General features: G+C 57.8%; 2 protein-coding genes across 4 annotated transcripts in view; one reads left to right on the plus strand and one right to left on the minus strand.

Annotated features, from left to right (window-relative positions):
- LOC106977605 (chymotrypsin-like elastase family member 3B) overlaps positions 1–13,201 on the plus strand; it is a 127,687-nt gene that overhangs the window by 96,447 nt on the left and 18,039 nt on the right. The window lies entirely within an intron of this gene.
- WNT4 (Wnt family member 4) overlaps positions 5,540–13,201 on the minus strand; it is a 28,881-nt gene continuing 21,219 nt past the window's right edge. For 2 of the 3 annotated variants that reach the window (XM_027060135.2, XM_053208656.1), the window contains exons 3-5: positions 9,404–9,535; positions 9,175–9,317; positions 5,540–8,549 (exon numbers count right to left, since the gene is read on the minus strand). In XM_027060135.2, coding sequence (XP_026915936.1) covers positions 8,082–8,549; positions 9,175–9,317; positions 9,404–9,535 — 743 coding nt within the window. In that variant the 3' untranslated portion in view covers positions 5,540–8,081. The remainder of the gene's footprint in view (positions 8,550–9,174; positions 9,318–9,403; positions 9,536–13,201) is intronic. The other variant, XM_053208650.1, reaches the window with a different exon arrangement.

Consider the following 13,201-nt stretch of genomic DNA (forward strand, 5'->3'; position numbering starts at 1 on the left):
ACTAGACACCCTTGGGGAAGCATTCGAATAGCCAGTGGACAAACGGCATGTGCAATTTGAAAGGCTTATTTTAGATACCAGATTTACGTGGAAACGTCAGAGTTCATTAACAAAGTAAGTTTCGTCTCTAAAGGCAAGGGGTGTAGGTTAAAGGTTGAGAGCCTCTTTCCTGCTAATGAGCTGATGCCTCTGCTGGGGGCAGCTGGATGGAGTTCCGACCCTCGAAGGCAAGTTGGAGGGGAGTAACCTGCTTTTCTCCTCACCATTCTGTCGCACTAAGGCTGTGGTTGCAGGTGGGTGCCTGAGCAGCTTGGGGACCAGGAATCCTATGCCGTGTTGCTGAGAGTTGAGGAATGGGGGGTGTGCGGGGTGCTGTCATCAGACGTGGCTGTGCTAACTGGGAAGTGGGAGGAAGATCGTGCGTGTCCTAGGGCAGAAGTGAGGGGATTGGGACATGGGACTACTTACTGGACACCCGCCTCGATTATGGTTCAGTTTGCACAGTAGCCTTTGAAATGGCTACGGTGGGGGGTGAGCTGACACTCATGGGGGCTAATTCGTAGGAGGTCATCCAGCTAGCGAGAGGCCTGAAGAAGCTCATTTCCGTATTGGTGCAACATCAGCCCTCCGGCTTCTCCCACCAATGCTGTGCCTGCTCTTTTGAAGGAGTCTAAAGTCCCCTCCCTTATCCCCTTTTCATTTGAATGACGGAGCTGCCCTCTCTCTCCCTCTTTCCATACCAAAGCAGTCTGAGTTCTTAGCAGCAGACTTGCCTCCTCTTGGTCACTTCTCTGGATTTATTCCAGCTCTGTGATGAATCAGAGGGGCAGCAACTCGCCCTGTCCTGGCCGCGGTAACCATCGGCCGTTCCTGAAGCTTCCCAGGTGGCTCCGGCCGCTGTCCAGGAAGGGCGTGAGGAGGCGGCCCAGGCTGCAGGAGGTGCTGGAAGGAGGGAGGAGGAGGGATGGAAAGACTCCCGGGAGAAGTGAGACCCAGCAAATTCCTTACGGGGCCGGGAACCTACAGTGCCGTCCCCGCATGCTAGCACCCATTTCCGTCATTCTTAACGAAAGAGCCAGGTACTGGCTGACGACAACCATGAGTGCCCCTTACAGTCCACGAAGCACTTCGCCATTCAGTGTTTCAGTTGGTTCTCTGACGGCTGAGAAGACGGGGTAGGGGTCGGGGGGCATCCAGAATAGAGGCTGTGGAATGAGGACTGGGTCTGGTTCTGGCTCTGTCATTGTCTTCATCTCTCTTTCCTGATGGGATTTAGAGGTTGTTATTAGGTTGCTTCCCATTCCACAGGTGGTCAGCAGTGAAGTCAGAATGAGACCCGAGGTCCTGCTGTCTGGAAGGGGCCTCACGAGGAAGGAAGGGAGAGGCAGGACACTGGTTAGGTGCTCTTTAAGCCCTGCCTAGGAATCTGCTTGTTTCTGTGGACTTACGATAAGCTTGCTTTTCCTCAGTTTCTTAGTAAAATATCTTTTTGAAAGATAACTCCCTTTTTGGTTGAACTGAAAGGGAAAAGGAGTCATCTACTCCTCCATACCTTGATGCAGGCTAGGTGTTCTAGAGCAAGTGTGGGAGCAGCCCAAAGAGAGTTCAGGCCATGGACCGTCAGCCCCTTCCTGCTGCGGTTGAGAGCCTAACGGCCTTTCTGGCAGGCTTGGAACTGGACCTACACCACCTTCTGCCACACTAGCCAGGGCAGGGGGCAGTGGGCAGTGGGCAGGGCTACTATTTTCAGCTGTGGCTTTGTCAGCCCCAGCACTGTGACTCCAGCCTTCCTCACTCTCTGCCTTAGAGAAACCCAAGGCATGGGTCCCCAGCAGAGTGACAGAGTTGACTTAGCCCAGCCAGAGACCTAATGCTACTTTGTGGAGAGGGGTGGCCTCAAGGCCCTTTGGCCCAGGACTGTCAAAGGTAGGTCTAGGCCAACAGTGGGGTGAGGGAAAATGGAGACAGTTGTTGGACTGGAGGAGAGGCCTGGTGACAAACTCCATCCTGACTCGGAGTCTGAAGACATGGGCTCTGACTGTAGGCAAGTCTCTTCCTTTCTGTGAGCCTCAGTCACCTTGTCTGTGAAACTGCCTCTCAGCTGGTTTACCCAGTAGGAAATACCTATGTGCTCTTGCTTGCTTGTGATCATTAAGTAGGATGACGCAGGTAGGCGGTGATTAGTGTGGGCCTGGCCCCACAGTCAGTCGGTGCTTAGTAAGTGTGGTACTGTCGCGTATGGATGATCACAGCATCCTGAGGAGCCCAGCTGATTCTGGGGGGCTGTGTCACTTTCCCAAGTGGAAACTCCAAGGAGGCTGCAGTTCTTGAGGTTGTTGCAGAGTCCAGAGGTACTTAGGTAGATGAAGAACCAGATTGAAGATAGAGGGTTTGACTCAAAAGGGAGATGGTCCCTGGCTGAAGGCTGTTGTAGGTGGAATCAAGAAGTGGGGAGCAGGAGTAGGGCCTTGTTTAGGGCCTGGGCTCTCCCAGTGGTTGCGAGGTAGGACTAATTACGTCCAATAATTCCTGGTCCAGGACCAGCCTGTGCCAGAGTTTGCTCTGGATCCTTCCTGCCTCCCTTGGTGCCATCCACCCAATTTGTCAGTCTCTGGATCTCAAGTTTCATCTTCTCCAGGGTCTCCCTTTGTCTTCTTGGTTGTGGGGCTTCTTGCCTAGCCTTCCCAAGTCTGGGCGTGTTGCTTACGGGACTAGAGACTGGCCCTGCTCCACGGTCATATGCAGTCTGGTCTCCCACTAGACCACGGACCCCTTGAGGGCAGGGTCTGGGTCTGAATTGTCTCTCGGCTCCTGTGTCCAGCGTGGAGCTTGCAGTCCTTGGGTCCTGATCAGAGGGCCTGGCCCCTCTGGACTTCAGTTGTTAGTCTGGCCAAGGCAGCGCAAGCCTGAGCTGGCCCCTCTCCCTCACAGGTGGCATGGGTAGGGGTGGGGGTGGGGGCTGAATCAGAGTATATGGCTCCTTGTGTCCAGCTTCCTCTTCCTGGCTGGCCCAAGGCTTGGGAACAGTGGCTGCCTTTCTGGGGCAGCCAGGGAGCCTGGCCAGAGTATGCTCTGTCGGGCACTGTCGGCTCTTCAGCAAGCCCTGGTCCTCCTCTTAACCTAGAGAAGGCCCGGGTTATTGGTGTTATTCTTGGCGGACCACCGGGCCCCTCAGCAAACAGGGAGGCGAGTGTGCACCCGGCCTGGGCCTGTTTGTGTTGGCCTCGCCAGGCGGGGGATTAGCTCAGCTGGGCTGCTAATTGCCTCCGAAGTGCCGGCCGGGATGCTGACAAGGGCTGGGCCTTTAGGCCCCTCCTCCCCGGCAGGCACTATGCCAGGCTTGGGGGCCCGGCCCAGGAGGGCCCCTTCTCTCCCCTGTCAGCGCCTGCTTGGCCTAGACCCTTGAGATACGGGCAGGGGGTCACCAGGACTGGCGGCTCAGGAAGGAGTGGGGGGAGATGCCTATGAAGTCATTGCCTGGGCCAGGGCAGGCCATGCTCCGCCCCTTCCCCCACACCCCTCAGACCCCCTCCCCCTTTCTTGAGTCAGACGCCTTCTGAAGCTCGGCACTTTCTCCTTTTGCCAGGAAGCTGCTGGGCTCCTCTGCCCAGATGCCCTCTGGTCCCTCAGCACTGTCCTCTCTCTCTCCTTGTGTGTTTCCCTCTCTGTTCTTGTGTGCCGGTCTTCCCAACTTTCTGCTTTTTCCTTACTGTCTTTCTCAGTCTTTCTCAGCCCCTCTCAGTTGCCCGGAACGCTGTACTTTCTACCCCTCTGCCTGCCTGTGTTCTTGCCCCTTTCTTGGCCCAAGACCTCAAACTCTGCCTCTGGTCTCCCCAGATGCCTCTTGGGCCACTGGCTGTCAAGCAGGGGCTGAGAAGGACGTCCGCTTTATCACAGCCTCACAGCCTTTCTCAGAGACCTTCAGGCCTGACTCGTGAGGACAGCTGTCAAGAATGGATCTGGACACAGGCTCTCTCCATGAGCTGACCTTGCCTCGGAGTCCTGAAAGCCTTCCATCCTCATAGGCAGAGCCCCTGGGCCCCACTACATGTGCTTCCTACAGCCCTGGAGCTCCTTCCTCCACTCCTTGGCCCCTGTTTCCTGTCCTAGCCCTGCTTCTCAGCCACATTGAGACCTGGGTTCAGCCTCTCCTGCTGGTGCCTAGGGGCAGCTTTGCCATTGCCTTGCTTGCTGCTGCCTGGGTATCCTGACCCCTGGGTTCTCTTGTCTCTGAGGACCTGGGGATTTCTGTCCTGAGGCATCTGTCGGTGTCTGATTTGGGGGATGGGGCCAAAGTAGGATCACCTGTCTTTAGCTCCTAACTCTCTCTGATTTCTTCCTTGTTTCATCCTTCTTCTGGCCTCAATTTTAGAGCCACCTTCACTGCCTCCTACATTCCTGAAAAGGGAAAAGAAACATTCATAATAGTAGCTGCCATTTGTTGAGCTTTACGTATTTTATTCAACATCCCCAAGAAATAGGTTCTATTACTATTTAGCCCCACTTGAAGTTGGAGCAGGGGGAATAGCCCCCTATTAATATCAGAGGAAGAAAATGAGTCCCAGAGAGGGATGATGCGTTACCCAATTTTCCATACAGTGAAAAAGTGGCAGCACTGGAGTCTAACATTCGGTTGTAAAACCTGGGTCCTTTTCCCAGTTCTAGGAGATGGTTGGGTATGGAGACCATCACCTCTTTGTTCAGCCGTCTTTGACCCTCTGTGTCACCAGTTTCCCACTCTTGCCTTGGCCCTGATTTAAGGATGAGGTGTCCTTTTCTCTCCACCCATCCTCCAGACCCTACTCTCCCTCCATTGTCCCCTTTCCCAGTTCTTCACTAATCTGCGTGCACCTCTGCTGTCTTAAAAGCACTTGCTTCAGCCATTCTATACCCCACTAAACTTTTGGAAAGCCAAGCACATAGCAGCCTAACTGCTTCCAGGCTGGTGTGAATTTGCTGCAGGGGGCGGGGACTGGGGGGACAACAGGGCATGTCTCCCTTGGTAAGCACTTCACTAGGCTGAGGTTCCTGAGAAGCCACCTTGGGTCTTCCCATCAGCTCTGGCTTGAGTTACATGCAGTTTTCCATCCAGACTTCTCATCCTGACCAGGCTCCAATTCTGGAGTGGACTCATAGCCACAGGCCTTGGATCCCTGGCAGGAACTAAGTTCTTTTCGATTTGGTCTTTACCTTCTCAGTTGGCACCCACTTCACCAGACCCTCCTCTGTCATTGTATTTGTTTATCCTCTATATCAACTCTCAAGAAGGGTTCTGAGGCCTTGGCTCAGGCCAAGGCTGAAATAGCTGATTGTGGCTCGATGAAATGCAGGTATAGCCTCATGTGTTAAAGGGGGATTCCAGACAGCATGCAGGTGGGTTTTTTCTGTGTGGCCATCAAACCAGTAGTTCAGACGGAAAGAGGGCCAGGAGGGTCCTCATATCTAGAATTCGTTAAGTAGTTGTCTGTGTTTTTCAGTGTCCTTCCCCATGTCTCTCTCCTCCCTTTTCTACAAAAGAAGTCACTTTCACAATTACAAGATAAAGAAATAATCATTTTATCGTGCATCAGACTATTTCATGGGGGTGTCACAATGGCAAGGGGCCTAGTATAAAAATTAGAGGATGGGGTATGGGCAGCAGAGGGGTAGCAGCATCCAGAGCTGGGGCTTATCTAGCCCTTGGCCTCAGAGGACATCACCTTTGCCTTGTGGAGACTAATGGAGAGAGTTTCGGGCAGGACTCGGAACCTCTGGCCAGCTTCCAGAGTGGGTGGGCTACCTAAGGCATGGGCTGGTTCCTCCTCTTTATTTGGGACAGTTGGGAGCTGGGTGTTTCCAAGGAAGCTCCATTTTCATGTAGTTGTGGGTCCCTTTGGCCTTTGGGGTGCTGGTGATGGTAGGACTGGGCAGAGGCTCCTAGATTCTAGTCTGCTTTACAGAGGCCATACCCTTCAGAACCCCAGGGTGGTCAGCTTTGAGAGAGCCCCCAGGCAGGTGGAAAGGTGAAGCCTGTGAGTGGACACAGACCCTCTCATTTTTTCCTGGGGCAGTATCCATAATACCAGCATCCAGCCTGGACCTTCCAGTCCTCTGGCTCTGAGGACAGGATTTGGGGGTGGGGGAGAGTGGCTCTGCCCTGTCTCTGGAGGGGGAGGGGTCTCCCATGCTTTCTTTGTCTGGGTCTGGCCTCTGCCAGTGAGGGATAGCATTTTCCCTGGCACTGAGCAGACAGCTGAACAGAGCCTGCCAGAGGAGCAGTGAGTCCAGCTGGGCCGCTGTGGGGACACTTAGTGGGCTCAGCTTTCATCCACATCAGAGCCTGCCGGCCCCAAGATTACCCCTCATTCCAGTGTGGCTGCAGCATCTCACTTGGTTTTGGCCTTCTTGGATGGACGTTGAGCAGAGAGTTTGGCTTGGGGCCAAGGGTGTTGACCCTTTCTTCGTGAGGAAGCCAGCACCAGGAGGCACAAACCACAAGGCCTGGAGGAGAGCTTCTACAGGCCGGAACCCATATTCTCAATCTGGGACTTTGAATTCAGACATGGAACCCTGGAACCAAGAGCTTGGGGTCTGAGAATCTCCAGCTGGGGATCCCAGAGCTCAAGATCTCGAACCAGGAGCCTGGGGCCCCATTAAGGGGACAATTTGGAGACTGAGCTGACAGCGAGCTCTTATGGTGGTTGGGAGCCCACCTGAGAAGCAGCAGTGGGGTCAGGCCGAGTCTTGCTGTGTGCATGTCCTGGTCACAGAAGTTTGGGCTGTGCTCCTGCTGGTTTGGCTGGGGCGCAGGGCCAGGCCCAGGCTACTGGTGATTTCTCTGGGGGGCTCTTCTTCAGTGCCCAGGGTACCTGGGGGCAGGGTCGCCTCAGCTGCGGACACCTCACTTCGCCAGCCTTCTAGCTGTCCATCTTCTGCGCCCTGGAGCCATGTGGCTGCTTGTCTAGCCTGTGGTCTGTGGCTTCTGCTACTTCCTGGCCCCACTTCCTCCCCAAGGAGACCTCCAGTTCCTGGGCCTTTGGGTAAGGCGCCCAGGAGGAACCTTGTCTGGAGGGCTTTTCTGGCTGTGCTTCTGATTAGCGTGCTCTGGGACCTGGCTGAGCAGTGCCCCCTTCTGCTGTAAAATGGGCACAAGCATCTCTGTCTTGTGCACCTCCCAGGACTGTTGTGATCGTCCTATGGGATGGCCCAGTACAGGGCTCAGACCATGGTATTTGCTCAGTAAATTCGGTTCAGTGAGTGAAATAATGGGTGGGACAGGGCTTTTCCACTGGCCGGGTTCCTCTGCATGTGTGATGTCCATTCTTCGTCTCACAGACGAGTGGCACTGTGAGGAGACACGTCAAGAGGTGTCACTGCAAAGGCCTGGCTGGGACCTCTGGTCCAAGATGGCAGCTGGTGCTCCTGTCTGGGAGTGACCAGGGAGTGGCGGCTTTGACTGGGGGGGCTGGGTGGGCTGGGCTCCAAGGTGGGACTAGCACCTTCTCTTGCCCTTGTCTCGCCTGCTCTTCCTGCCTGGAAGGTCCCACAGAGACTGAACCTCCGGCCGCCCGTGGAGGGCCAAACGAACCCTTTGCCCTTGAGCTGGTATCTGCCCGTTCCCTTTCCAGGGGCTTGGGAGACCAGGCTGAAGCTGCCAGGGGCCGGTGTGTACGTGCAGGGGTGCAGCTTCCCTCGAGATGGCACTGATTTCCCCCTGCCATAGGGCCGCCTCCTTCCCTACATGGCAGGGTCAGTAGGCATGTGACCAACGCTCCTCATTACCCAGCTGAAGTCTGTGAGTAGAAAAACAGATGCAGTTAACAACCGAGTGGTCAGCAGTGGCCACATGTGGACAGCCAGAGGCACGAGCGAGATCCCTTTGGTCAGTGGCGGCCACAAAGGCCCAGGCTTCGAGGAGGCCCTGGCTGGTGCCCTTGGGGCCGCCCGCCTGGTTTCAGCAATAAATAACAGGAGGACCCAAAAACCAAACCAAAACAAAAAGTACAGCCAGTATCCCTTGGGGTAGGTGTGGGGGCGCTGTTTAAATTACCGGCCTCCCTCGGGCCGCGAGCTGGTTGCTGGCGCGGGGCTGACGCTGCCTGTCACCGGCACGTGTGCAGCTCCACCAGCCGCTGGCACTGCCGGCACTTGACGAAGCAGCACCAGTGGAATTTGCAGCTGCAGCGCTCGGCCAGCTCCACCTGGGCCGTGTGGAAGCCCCGGCCGCAGCACAGCAGCTCGCAGCCGTCGATGGCCTTGGACGTCTTGTTGCACGTGCGGCCCCTCGTGCCCAGCACGCCGCTGCGCACGTCCTGCTCGCAGAAGTCCGGGCTGGGCTCCAAATACACCAGGTCCTCATCCGTGTGTGGCTTGAACTGTGCGTTGCGTGGCACCAGCGCCCTGGAGGAGCCCACGCGGCGTGGCTCCACCTCGGTGGCGCCGTCGAACTTCTCTTTGAGTGCGTGGCCCACCTGGCGGAAGGGCGGCACGGCTCGCCAGCACGTCTTTACCTCACAGGAGCCCGACACCCCGTGGCACTTGCACTCCACCCGCATGTGTGTCAGGATAGCCTGCAGGGGGCGGGGAGGGGAGAGGGGCCATCAGGAGACGGCCAGCGGGGAGGCTGGGGCGGGGCCGGGACCCGGGGCGGGCCGGGGACGGGAGCACGGGCGTCCTGCTTCCGGAGTGAGCACCCGCTGTCTGCCAGGGTGGGCTGGTGGGCTGTGTTGGGGACGGTGGGAGACGTTGTCCCTGCCCTTGGGGCACTTGCAGTGACGGAGGAGAAACCTCCCGGAGGGCATCGTTCTGGAACTGCGTGGTGAGGGACACGGTGGGGGGCAGGACGGGAGAGGTGCGTTGAGTCTGCAGGGGAACCTCGAGCAGGAGCAGGAGCAGGAGCAGGAGCAGGCAGCCGGTATCCTAGTTAACGCACACGATCTGTGCATCGACACGAGGTTCAGATCCTGGCTCTGCTGCTTATGAAGGGGGTGTGTGTGTGTCGAACGCGCTTCTGTGACACCTGCTCACCTGTCTGCTCCCCCACCCGCCGCCCCATACCCCTCCGGCCCACGCAAGTGCTGGTGGGAGCCTGCGCAAGTGTTCCCGAGTGGCGCGAGGGTGGGAGAGTGTTCCAGGCGCCCTGCCCAGCCCGCCCCCGCCCCGGTGGTGGTAGTGGCAGGAGAAGCGCCACCCTACCTTCCTGCCAGCCTCGTTGTTGTGGAGGTTCATGAGGGCGCGGCTGGAGGAGGCCCCCTTGCTTCTCTCCCGCACGTCCACGAAGGACTGGGAGAAGGCCACGCCATAGGCGATGTTGTCCGAGCATCCCGACCACTGGAAGCCTGTGCAGGGGGTGCACAGTGGCCGTGGTGAGTGAGGGCGGGCCGCCCCCCTCCCCCCCCCGCCCCACCCCACCTCCCACACTTACCCTGCGGGCTGACTCCATGTACCGTCCGGTCACAGCCACACTTTTCCAACTCCCCGCTGCTGCATGCCCGCGTCACCGCGAAGGCCACACCTGCTGAAGAGATGGCGTACACGAAGGCCGCCTCCCGGGTCCCTGTGGGAGGCAGAGGGAGGGCAGGGCTGGGTCCCGGGGCTCCGCCCGGCTCCTTCCTTTGTCGTGGGGAGTGGTACCTGGGAGCCCCTCGACGCAGGCACGTGGAGACGGGGAGGCAGGCCTGCCTGACGGCTAGGAGGTACCCCGGCCGTGTGTGTGTGTTCTGCCCGGACCAGCCACCGACTGCGCTTGCTGCGTCCCAGGCGCTGCTCGCCGTTGCACGTGCGCCGATCGGCTCGTGTGCACAGCACCCGTGAGGTAAGGAGTCTACGGACGGATCAGCCGCCTCGTCCCGGGTCACACAACACATGGCTGAGCAGGCAGACAGTCCAGCCACAGTGCCCCGACTGGACTGAGGACACCGTGGTCACAGCCTCTCTCCAGGGCGCGTGGTTAACATTAACATCATCGGGGGAGACAGGACAGGTGCACAGAGCGGAGCCGACTTACCGAGACTGCCAGGGCCCTGAAACAGCAGAGCCGGACCACCAGCCCAGGTCTGGCTTCTTTTAAAACCTGCATTCTATTCATGCCTACCCCCCAGCTGCCCCCCGTGCCCCGAGGGGGTCCCCCTGCACTATCAACCCGCCCCAGCCCTTTCTGCTGAGGCCGTTTTGCTTCCTTCCACCCCTGTGACAGTAAATCGTAATAGTGACAGTCCCTACTGTTTACCAGGACCAGTGCTGAGGAGAGGATGCCCCCTGCTACTGGGGAGCCGTATGCGTGCCCATTTCACAGATGGTAAAGTGCGGCTTTGGGGAGAGGAAGCGATTTGTTCCCAGTCACCCAGCAAGGAGGTGACAGAACCAGGACTCAAACACAGGTCCGTCTGCCTCTGCTGCCTGTTCTTCCCCTTCTGCCCCCTGACTTCTTAGCAGTCCTGTCTTGGTGCCTGTCCTCGCCCCCTGCCTGAATGGGTGTTTTTATCCTCCTAGGAACTGTGCCTCAGGGTGTAGCTGCTGCGGAGCCTCTTTCTGGGCCTGTGGGTGGTGCTGGTGGTGCGTGTAGTGCACGTGCACGTGGCTCGCTGGGTGTGTGACCAGACAGGCCCTGCTCCTCTTCTGGGTTCTGTGAGGGCCTCTGTGTGCCTGTGACTGTCCTTCTGTCTCTTGCTGGAGTGTCTGTGTCCGCAGGAGTGGAGGGGGCAGGTTTTGGCCCCGTGGTTGGCAATTACCACCGTGACACCCAGGCCTGTGCTCTTGGCTGCCCCCGGGAGCAGTTGCCGTGGTCAGATGGAAACAATCACCTCCTCTGTGCCCACGTCTGTGGACAGGCAGCAGAAGCCGAGCGCTGGGGTGGGGGGCGGCTCAGGCCCCGGTGGCTCCGGACAACCTGTTCTGTGTTCCGCCCTTGAACCGGGGGTACCGCCCACCACCCACTCTCCACTGCCCACCCTCTGTCCTGGCTTGGCCATTCTGGGCCAGCATCGGGGGCCTTGGCTGGAGCCACGGGACCTCGACGGCCTGAGGTGGAATCCTCTCCAAGTTAATCGAGGCTAATAACAGGATCATGTTGGTTGGTTTTGTGCTGTGGCCGCCCAAAGAGGGACGACTTTAGTTTCTGGTATTTCTGGTATTTCCAGGCCTGAACCAGCACAGATCTTCGCCCCAAAGACCAAGGGGGAAGGGAAAGCGGGAGATAGGGCCAATGGGACTGGTAAGGTGGCCCCAGCGCTCGGCTGGGCTTGGTCCTTACTCCTGCTTCTCCGGGCTCTCGGGCAGCCCCTGGTCCTCCCGGGATATCTGGGCTCCTCTCCTCCCCTGAGTGCTGGTAGCCCTGGTGTGCAAGGTTCCCTGTCAATTTGTTCAGGGAGACCTCTGCCTCATTCCCCAAACCAACATCCATCTACCAGGACTCCAGATCCCCCTTGCCCCAGCCTTGGGTACAGGACCCTCTGGTTTTCTCAGCTTGGGAGTGGGCCTGAAGGAAGAGATCGTGGAGGGAAAATCATAAGAGCTAAAGCTTATAGAGAGCTCCCTCTGTGCTGGGCACTGACTAAGCACTTCACATAATTTATATACTCTTCACCCCAACCCTATGGAGAGGAGACTTTTCATCCTCTTTTTATAGACGAAGAAGCTGAGGCACCGAGTAGTGAAGCAACTTGACCAACAATACCCAGTCAGGAAGCGGCAGAACTAGAATGTGAACTCAGGAAGTTTGGCTGCAGAGCTTTCAACCTTGACATTGTCCTCATGGAGCCCAGAGCCTGCAGGAATACACCTGCAGTGGATCGCTTCCTACCTCCTGTGTGTGAAGCCAGGATGGGCTTTCTTAGGTCTGCCCTAAATCTTAAGTTCTGTAGGACAAGTTCAGTCCCATCTGTGGGCTCCTTACTGGGAGACGGTGAGCAGTTGGCCTGTGCTCTGCACCGGAGGCCCCAGAAGGCCTGGAGAATGTGGCCAAGCCGCCATGCCCCTAAGGCCCATAGCAGTGGCTCCAGCAGCCTTTTCTAACTGGCTCTGGGTCCCAGCCCTTTGACTCCAGGGCTGTGGCCCCTCCTTGCTCCTCTCCTCTGCCTGGGTGTCCAGGCTGGAGCCTTGCTCACTAGCGGGGCACCTGGCAGAGACTGCCATGACAGAAAGGGACTGTGGCGTTCCTGCAAGCCTAGCAGAGGGAGATCCCCACATGTCATAGAAGATAGCTGCCCCCTGGTCGGGGCGGGGGTGGGGAGGGGAGGGTTGCCTGTTCCAGCTGCAGCAGGGAGACAGATCTGGCTTTGTCCTCCTGGGACATCAGAGCTGGTGGTAAGGCAGACCCCTCGGTGCCAGTAGCTGCCCTGCAACCTGCTTGGCCTTCCATGAAGCCATTTGCCACACCCTGCACCCAGCTCCTTTCTTCCTCCTCCCCGTGCTCCAGCGTGTGGAGCGGAAGTGGCTCTGCTGGGTCTCACCTCAGTGGCATCTTTTCAAGGTGCCGGGGCTGCCTGGGGTTGGGAATTCAGAGGGGTCCTGCGGACCCAGTTAATAGCTCCCCTTTCTGAGGGCCTACTGAGTGCCAGGGTCCTTTCCAAGTGCTGTCTATGGCTCACGACAAATGGGGCACCCAGCTCTCTCCAGCTCTGTTCTGGAGGAAGGAGTGAGGCCCTGGGGTCCAGGTCCCTCAGCCGGTCAGCGGCTCAGCGGGAACCAGAACCGAAGCCTGGGTGAGTCAAAGCCCGTGCCCTTCTGAGCACGTCACGTGCGATGCCCCCCACCCCCCCGCCCCGATGTGGGAAGGAAGGACATTCGAGTAGGAGGAAGTGTTTGGAGAAGAAGCCGTGGATGCCGAGTTGGGCTTAAAAGAAGCCATGGACATAGTGGTCCCCTGGGCACCAGGCTGGGGTCCTGGTGGGAGGGCCATTTGAGCATAACTCACGTGTTTCCAAAGCAGGCCCAGGGAGGGAGTCCTGGGAGATGGGGCAGGACAGGCCCTGGTCTTTGAGAAAGACACTGCCCTGTGCTCTCCCCTTCCCTGCCCCCAGCCTGCCCTCCCAGTTTCCTTTGTTCTCTTAGCTACAAAAGCTCACCTTTTCTTGAAACCACCTCTAGGAAGCCTCTTTGGATTTAAGAGATGATGTTAAGACTCTTACTAGCGGCGTTACTGTCCTCTCTGAGCCTCATTATCCCAACTCTAACAAGGGCGAGATAGCGCTGCCCAGACAGGCCAGACCCCACACTTCTCCCA

This window comes from Acinonyx jubatus, chromosome C1 (genome assembly GCF_027475565.1).
Source record: "Acinonyx jubatus isolate Ajub_Pintada_27869175 chromosome C1, VMU_Ajub_asm_v1.0, whole genome shotgun sequence".
NCBI lineage: Eukaryota > Metazoa > Chordata > Mammalia > Carnivora > Felidae > Acinonyx > Acinonyx jubatus.